This window comes from Macrobrachium nipponense, chromosome 8 (genome assembly GCF_015104395.2).
Source record: "Macrobrachium nipponense isolate FS-2020 chromosome 8, ASM1510439v2, whole genome shotgun sequence".
NCBI lineage: Eukaryota > Metazoa > Arthropoda > Malacostraca > Decapoda > Palaemonidae > Macrobrachium > Macrobrachium nipponense.
In genome coordinates, this window is record NC_087203.1 from 107,888,081 (window position 1) to 107,898,080 (window position 10,000).

The 10,000-nt window shown below is 35.0% G+C and overlaps 1 protein-coding gene across 2 annotated transcripts in view; it reads right to left on the minus strand.

The window, feature by feature from the left end:
- The window catches only part of LOC135222954 (neuropeptide SIFamide receptor-like), a 229,382-nt gene that overhangs the window by 20,347 nt on the left and 199,035 nt on the right, over positions 1 to 10,000 (minus strand). For both annotated transcript variants that reach the window (XM_064261418.1, XM_064261417.1), the window contains exon 3: positions 1,050 to 1,230. In XM_064261418.1, coding sequence (XP_064117488.1) covers positions 1,050 to 1,230 — 181 coding nt within the window. The remainder of the gene's footprint in view (positions 1 to 1,049; positions 1,231 to 10,000) is intronic.

Sequence of the window (10,000 nt, forward strand, 5' to 3'; positions counted from 1 at the left end):
AATATTCCTTTTATTTGCCAATAACAAAAAGATCAAATACTGTTTTTAGCCGACAAAGACGAGAGTGTGATACCAGTATACATGTTTTTTATTTTTTTTATTAATTTTTTATATTCATCATATTTTTCTGCTTTGGTTTTATTAACTTGTGACCTCCGAAAATACTGTACGCCTTTGAACAGGAACTAAATTGATATATTAATCGGTAACAAATGCAAGCGTATGCACAAGTTTAACAATGCACCGATTCAAAGTATTAATGAAAATGGTTAATAATATTAGTAATGGTGATTTTTTACAACCAGAAACAGTAAAAACTTTATTATTATTGTAGAAGGTAGGTACTATGTCGTGCCTCTTAAGTAAATGGGGATACAATCCTTTCGACTATCAGCAGTGGTCTTGTTCAATAAAATGTGAACAAGAATACAGCTGATGGTCGAAAGCTATAATTTGCTGTACGAGAAATACATATTTTATAAAACTATAAAAATATTTTACATCATTGTGAATTATATATTATTATTATTATTATTATTATTATATTATTATTATTATTATTATTATTATTAAAAATTCCTCATAGTAGCACGAGTCTTCAAATGGAGAAATAAATCCACAGTTATGTAAATGTACATATATTTAAGTTTAAAACAGAAAAGATAGCTTTCGGGAATCTGTACGGTTCCCCTTATCAATCTCTAAGTAGAACCGTACAGATTCCCGAAAGCTATCTTTTCTGTTTTAAACTTAAATATATGTACATTTACATAACTGTGGATTTGTTTCTCCATTATTATTATTATTATTATACAAGTGATGGTGATTGTCACTGTGCCAAATTTTTCAAATATTTGTAATGATATTAATGATAGCAATTTTTTTTATATGCATGTCACAATAAAAAAACATATTATTATTATTATTATTATTATTATTATTATTATTATTATTATTATTATTATTATTATTATTATTATTATTATTTATAATAGAAATGATGGTGGTTTTCAATTTTGACCGCAATTCATTGCAATTCCCTTCCTTACCACGATAGGACCACAGCAGCTGCCCAGATGGTGAGGATGCAGGTGCACGCCCTCATCTTCGTGCAGGTGTAGGACGCCCGCAGCGGCTGACAGATGGCGTAGTACCGCTCGAAGCTGATGACCAGAATAGTGAGCACAGACGCGTGGCACACACAGTACTCCACGAATGGCACAAGTTTGCCTGTGGGAAGAGACGGGTCAGTCAGTCAGTAGTGCTTAGGAAATGACGCTGATTAGAATTGCTTATCAAGAAAAAAGCCATTGATGATTTATGTAATGTCAGTATAACATACAAACAAACAATAATTGTAAATAAATGGCAAAATGTTTTGAATGAAGAACCTGAAAATAGTTAATTAAAACTAATAAAACCGGATGCCAAGAAATGGAGTTCAGTATATCAGAGAGAGAAAGAGACATAATAAGAATATTACTCTCATTGTGCATAGATAGCTATTAATCGTGAATGATAATAAAACAAGGGCTATTTTATCATAAGAAATGGGGCTGTCATTCAGTAGTGGTGAATAAGATATAAAGTTAACTGATGTCGTGAAATACATAAAAATTAATTTCGTTTTGTGTTTCGTCGGTTCACATTGAAGTATGTCATCTCTATATAACAGGAATTATCGGTGATTTGCAGTGATATCACACCAGAGATTAAAGATACATAGTCGTTTATAATAATCTGGATCACGTATCTTTTATACCTACGTACCTAGCTGTAATCCATGTAAACTAGATCCAGGTTAGATTTAACTGCAGCATCCGTGTATATTCCAAAAGCCAGCTTCCAGTTAATAGAAATGATACGCACTAAAGGCTCCGAAACTGCCGGCCATTAGGCAGACCAGAGCCGTTTTCGATACTCGTTTTCGATACGAAGCCAAACACACGTTTTCTGTTTAAGGTATAAACATGCGTCCCATTTTCTCCACACCGCTTGGGGTCTAGAAATCGCTTGACGCTCTCATTAGCAAAATCGCCCTCGGATAATGATTGCTTTGTGTAATTAGCTGCAGGGTCGGGAAATGGAAATAAGGGCGCTGGCTTTTTTCTTCCGTAATCGAAAATTAGCAGAGTCCATTAAAGGACAATACAGTCTTGTCTTGATTGTGAAGAAAAGGAAAGTTTGTTCTCGACGGTGATTCAAGTCTTAGATTTCAATCGGCGACGCTGAACTGGGCGGCGAGGCAATTATCTAAGTATATCTCTCGTTTCGAGGGTCCGCGGAAGGGGACGGTGATAATTGTAGATTATTGTATATATTAGGTGGGATATCGATATCAGGATATTAGGGAGAGGGATGTTCTTGTATCAAGGGGTTATACATCAGTCGTAAGAGATAGCCGTCTTCTTGATGTTGCTCAGCGTAAGGATTCCATATACGCCGTTTAGACAATTATTTCACCTTGCGATCTATTTCGTTACGATGATTGGCGACATTAATCGTATTTCCTGCTGATCTCCTTGATCCGTTGGCAAACGATGTGGTCCAGATCAAGCTAAGAAAAAATAAGTCTCTATATAATCTGGATTGTTGATTTGCTTCGAGGAGATCTTGTAATTGTTTAATTTTTGCCAATTAAATAGTATATCATCATATAGACATCGGTTACTGACTGTCAAAAAATTCTCGGGTGCAATCCATTGTCGGTTTGTAGTTTTTTTTTTTATTGACACATGTTAAGCAAAATCTTATGTAATTTTGCAAATTGTTTTGAGGGGTGGATGATCAAATTACCAAATTGCAGCCCAGTAGCCTCTGTAGGTTTTTAAATCCGAGGGCAGATAGAATAAAATGCGGACAGACAAACCAGGCACAATAGTTTTCTTTTACAGAAACCTCAAACTGCCGCCCGTAAATGGAATCCTTTTCTCTTGTTAAACCGTTTCTGTTATGATGGGAGAAAATCCTTCTCCAGTCTTACTTGCAGTTGGTTCACAGTTTTTACAGTTGCCTCCGAGGGACGAAATACTACTACAGGGATTAGACCTTTCGAAGTCTCAGCTTGTTACCATCAACTTTCCTATTTAGCTGTTTCACGAAAGTTAAGGTGACTTTGGATGGAAAAATTGAAATAATAATATCCTTCTTTTTTGTTTCAAGAAGAAAATACTGAGACGATAGCAGCCTCTCCTTATATTCTTACGGAAGTCTATTTTCCTGTTATTAATAATGCGTACATACGCATCTGACCTGCTTTGCTTCGCAAAATATAAAAAAGAGAATTGGCAGCGTTCTTGTCATGTTACTTTTTTAATTGAATTAAAAATTAATAGAAGCATGTATTTTTCTGTTTCACGAAAGAAGAAACGACAGAATTGATACCAGCCTCTTTCCTGCATTAAAAAACACACACACACACACACACACACACACACACACACACACACACACACACGAAGACTGGAATTCATACAGACTTTAATAGCATCGTTTCTCATTTGAAAATGAAACGATAAAACTTGACTCAGATACTATGCTAGAAATCTGATATGAAATTCTATTCAGTTTTTCTTTGATACTGGCGTTGCCATGTGAGTAAATATTGAATAAGCGATAAATGTGAGCTCCTTGCAAAAGAAAAAAAATTCAAATTTTCATTTGGCTATCAAGCTCAGTGACTTCACATTTATGGAGTTTGTGTGGACTTCGAGGAGAGCGGAGAAGATGAGAGAGAGAGACGACCGAGAGAAAGATGATGAGAAGGATCGACGACGCGAGAGAGAGAGAGAGAGAGAGAGAGAGAGAGAGAGAGAGAGCGCACTTAATAAGTTTCTTTATTTTCTATTGCCTCGAAAACCACAGTCGTTTATGAAGAATTTTGCAATGAGCCAATCGATATCTTGGCTGTAAATTTAAAAGACCAAAGCTAACCATTTCTTGGAAAGGCGTATTCCACTAAAGTTAATTATCACTAATTTTTTCATTAAGATCTAGTAAGCTGCTGCCTAGTTGGAAATAGAGTAGGTTTTACAAGCCAAAGGGATCCAATTGGGGAAGCAGCCCAGTACAAATAACGAAATAGGGTTGAATAATAGTAAATGAGATACAACACTTAAATTACTAAGCGAAGAAGCTCGTGTAAGGCCGTTCAGTAAAATGCATCTATATCTCATTTGAAATTCTAAAGATCCATGCCATAACCCTGGCCACTGTCAAAAATACAAGCAAGGGAGATTGCTATTCTTTCGGGCAGTGAAATCCACAGCCATTTGTTTACATAAGGAAATAGATGGATTATCGAGTCTATACGTCAAGGGGGTGGAGACTTAAGACTATATTTTACCATTTATGCTACTGAGCTATATTCAACTTCAGGTGAAGCATGAATTCTCTGAGCCACAGCTCTTGCTTCGGTATGATTGTTCGCCATCAGATGAAATCAAACCTCATGTGTATTATTATTATTATTATTATTATTATTATTATTATTATTATTATTATTATTATTATTATTATTCAGTAGATGAGACCAATTCATATGGAACAAGTCCACCGGGGCTACTGACTTGAAATTCAAGCTTCCAAAGAATATGGTGTTCTCGAGGAAGAAGTAAGAGGAAGTAAAGTGAAATACAGAGAGAAGAGATACCACTTGTTAAAAAGAAAATAAAATTAATAAATAGGGGTATAAATAAAAATTTGCGATCATCACTGAAACAGACTTTGTCAGGAGTGTGTCTATCAGTTATGTGAGATATTTTCCGTTTAAATGGACAATTGGCTCACTTTCTGTATACAACTTTGACCAATAAAAATGTTCATATTTATTTACTGTTGAAAAGTAAACAATGACCAGAAGTCCTAATTAGACTACTAAAGTTGCTTCTTATAACAACAAAGGAATCAGTGACTAGAGCTGCCATTGCCAGACTCGCGCGTAGCTGCATGTATGATTTGCTCACAGCTAGATTCAGAAACAAAGTCCAAAAGCTCTCAAGTCATGGCGATCCAGAGGAGAAACAATTCAACCAATCCTTTGGTGAGCATTGACGTCATCAACAAACACAAAATCATATACATTAGAGAGAGAGAGAGAGAGCTGACACCAATCCATAGCATATTATTATGCTCTTTAAGGTTTCAGTTTAACCAGTACAAACCTTTTTTTTTTTTTTTTTTTTTAACTGTAAGGCAATCAACCTGTGAGGCAAACATGACTGATCGACTTGATTTTTTACTTATTTATTTTTTTTTTGGAAACTCATAACTAATTTAGTGGATATCGTTCGCGGTACAGCTCTTTTCTTATTTTTTAAATAGGTCATCCTTAGCTGTGCTTCTTCTCGTAACATTTCTTTGCTGATTGTTTTGCTGATGAAATCCTTCAAGGTTATGTTCCCTTTTGTGATATTCAGACTCGTCACTGGCTTGTGTGAGGAATACCTATTGGTGATATTCTTTCAAGGTTTCATTTTTTATTATTATTTTTTTTATTTTTCGCTTCGCAATTTTGTTCTGAAAACAAATGCTCTTTCTGAAGATACAAGCTCTTTTCTTGAGCAAAGAGAACTTGAAAATTGCTTTATATTAAAGCAAAGATTTCTCATGTCTTTGTTAGAATGTTGAAATGATGAAAAATTAATTTTTTTGTATTTTTTTTTTTTCAGAATTCAGTCGCGTAGATTAGTGTTTATGAAACAAATTTTATGTTCTTTATTGCTTGATGTATACAATCTGCCGAGAGCATCTTAAGAACATGAAGTTTTAATGTACATAGCTGACCTTGCAGCGAAAATATTTATGTGATATTTTCATTCTGCTTTGACTTCTGCTGTTCATGGAGTATTATATATCATATATTCTCTTTTGCGTCAAAAACTTTCCACTCGATATAAACCCAGCACTCTTTATGAGGTTTCTTCTTATAATTCTTGATGTCCTATTTCTTTAATTTCCTGCTTGTAATACCTTGACAATCCTCCTCCAAAGAGAACTGACTCAGCAATAAGACAGAAATGAAGCTTCGAGGCTGCACAGAAGACACACGTGGGTATAGCAGACTCAAAGTCTGTGTCACTGAACAATTACATTTCCCAACTCTTTCCAAACTGTAGGATTTCTCAGCTTATAAAACACTGAATATTATTTTAGAGGTCTGTCTTTTGCCACTTAGCCTTGCACAGCATTATCAATTTCGTTTTAACATCGGTGGTCCAGAATTGTGTAGTTCTTGCCTCTTTAGTTTTATGCAGTAATTACACACACACTCGTACACACATATATTCATACATGTGATATATATATATATATATATATTATATATATATATATATATATATATATATATGTGTGTGTGTGTGTGTTATATATATATATATATATATATATATAATATATATATATATATGTGTGTGTGGTGTAGGTATATATATATATATGCAGAAACCAGGTACTATGTCGTACCTCTAAGTAAATGGGGATACAATCCACAATGAAGTAAAATCCTCTTGTAGTTTAAAATAAATATATCTTGTACAGGATTAAAGCTTTCGACCATCAACTGTGGTCTTGTTCACTAAAGTGAACAAGACCACAGTTGATGGTCGAAAGCTTTAATCCTGTACAAGATATATTTATTTTAAACTACAAGAGGATTTTACTTCATTGTGGATTGTATCCCCATAATATATATAATATATATATATATATATATATATATATATATATATATATATATATATATATATATATATATATATATATATATATATATATATATATAAAAGCATAGAAATATTTATCCTTGTTGGTATGTGGCCCTAGATGGTGATGTCTACCTTCGGGTTCTCGGAATGTCAGATGCTGGTGCTCATTCAAAGCTGTGTCAAGAGAGTGGGGATGTGGGGGGAAGCCATGGATCGACCCACAGACCTAGCTAATGCAAGCTGAGTGCTCTACCACAGAGCATTTGGTGTAATCAAGACTCGAATTCATTTTTATTTCAGTGTAGGTTAATAGCGAAGTACGTACTTTTGTATTGCATTAATGTGGAAACTCATTAATACACTTGTGCATGTAGTTGAACAATTTCCAGAGAGAACTGTTCACTTTGAATATAATTATGATAGAATCAGCGAAAAAGAAACCATATCTTAATTACGTTGTTATCACAGCACTGGAGCGTAAATGCCGTGCTCATTGCTGTACATTTTCCTTCTTATGTCCTGCAAACCTTACATGTTTATCACTGCCTTGCTTATGAAGCTGAAGGTAAAAAAAATATATATATTCTGAGGACTGGAAATTGTCGTTTCTGGGGAACTTTGTTTTCTGTTTTCATTTCGGGGAAATATTTCGTAACCCGCTGTGACGACGCTCCACAACATAATAGTCATGCCTGCTCTTGCTTTAGCCTTTTTTACTAGTTGGTAAGCAAGGGCCATGCAAATTAATGGGTCTCTTACGAAATAACGATACTTAAATTCTCCCCCCGCCTCTCTCTCTCTCTCTCTCTCTCTCTCTCTCTCTCTCTCTCTCTCTCTCTCTCTCTCTCTCTCTCTCATTATGTGGAGATGTTTGCATATATTAAGCAGTGTGTGGAAGTATTCAACTTAATTACTCACACACATATATAATGTGAGTGTGTGTATGTATGAGTGCATATGTATGTATGAACTGTGTTTTTTTAACAGAGGCCTCTCTTTGTAATTAACGCAGACGCTGGCTTCATTAGTCGGCAAGTTTATGTGTGCGTGTGTGTTTCGACATAAAACCTTTTCTTAGCTTCATTAGTCAGGAAATATTTTGTGATGAAGTCTCTAACCCCATGCTTCTTTTTGACCTGATTAAACCGCTAGAACAGTTCAACTACCAGGTACATAATTCATTGCTGAGGTGAACTGAGCACAGAATTCGATAATGGGGTCTTTGGCGCGGAGTTTGGCCCATAATGTTTGCACAGACATTATATATATATATATGTGTGTTGTGTGTGTGTGTGTTTACACGTATATTACATACATATATACATACATACATACAACATATGTATGTATGTAAAAGAAATTCAGTGTTACGCAGTTCTAAATCTATGATATGTATGAAGTTTTATTTACACTGTGTTCACGAACAGTTAAGCAGTTAAAGCATGAATGTTTAAGTGCACAATTTTTAGTTCTTTTTTCTGGAGGCGACCCATGTTAAGGGGAAACAGCATATATTGCAAATTGTCATATATATATATATATATATATATATATATATATATATATATATATATATATATATATATACTCACACACGAAAACACACACACACACATTGTTTATGTCAAGAATTCTTGAAAAGCTGGTCTCATTAATCGATGGATAGACAAATATAATTCAAACAAGCCACTGTTGAATTTCCTCATACCTGTTGATGCGTTGCAACTACATCAGGGAAGAAAGTATTGATAAATCTGTTGTGGAATTGAAGAAGAAGAATAGTAAATCTCACCTCTGATACCATAAGTCGTGCACCATCACCTGCTCGTATTTGTTACTCACCGTAATCCTCTTTTATAATTTTAATAATATATTCTTGTAATAATTAAAAGTTGTCTTATTCTTATGACGACTTGTTTAAGATAAATAACCTTTAAAGTTACAAGTCTCATTTCTCGTATATTAGATAAGACGTTAAGACTTCCAGTCTTCAAGATCAACAGTTCGCTTACAAATAAAAGAAGTGTAAAACTCAGCTGTTAAATTCTTTTTCTGTTCGATTAATTTAGCATCTTGTCCTTTCTTTTATGGAAGGCAGTATAGTGAAGGAATATGCGCAATGTCTGGTTCATAAGCACAAACGTAGGAAACCACATCCCAGTAAATGGGGCCACTATTTTGAGCCCCCCCCCCCCCCCCCCCCCCCCCCTATACCACCACCACTACCTCCTCCCTTTCTTACCTTAACTTTGTTTAAAAATTTTGTTACATCTGCTGATAGGGATATCAACGAACCTTCCCTGAGATAATCTGACCAAGGAGACGGTGTCCTACGTCATGTCATTTTATTATTCTTGCGTCTGTGTGAATTTCTCTCTCTCTCTCTCTCTCTCTCTCTCTCTCTCTCTCTCTCTCTCTCTCTCTTTGAGCTATCGCCTTCACAGCTTTGTAAAAATGCGTTCGTTTGGTCGGATGTCGGATTATTCGTCCGCGAGAGATACTTTGCCTTTTGGCTTCAAAGCCTCCTTCAGCAAAGGTTAAGATGGAGTGAAGGAGATCCTTTGATATTTTGTTTCTGTTTGTGAACGAATGAAGCAGAAATTTATTTACACTGGACGTGTTAACAACAAATGCGTTTGCAAGTTTCTCGTACGCCTCTTGTTTTTTTTTTTCCTCGTCGATTTGAGCGTTTTGGCGAAATACTGATTTAACGATATACGTTAGTGATTGCTGAATTTAACAGCAAACGTTTCGAAAGTTTCTTGTACGCCTCCCTTTATTTTTTTTTATTTATTTATTTATTTATTTATTTATTTATTTATTTATTTATTTTTGTGGTCGCTTTTAGCGTTTTGGCGAAATTCTGATTTTAACGGTATACTACGTTAGTGATTGCTGAATTTAACGGCAAACGTTTCGAAAGTTTCTCGTGCGCCTCTCTCTCTCTCTCTCTCTCTCTCTCTCTCTCTCTCTCTCTAGTCGATTTGAGGGGTTTGGCGAAATACTGATTTTAGCGTTTATACGTCATTGATTGCTGAATTTATTTTTCCTCGCAGTTTCCTCCAACACTTAGCGAACATTCATGTAATATTCAGCAACGTCATGAACGTTTTTCCTCTTCTTCGCGCCTTAGCGCTCTTCCCTTTTCGTAATGTATGCAGTTTTTAATATATTATTTTCCAGAGGAAGAAGAAGCAGATGTGGCTTGCTTCAGTATGAGAAGATAAGCTTGAATCTATTTTTCCTCTTCATTTCTTTTATAAGCGGTTTTCTGTGCTTGTTGGTTATAGCAG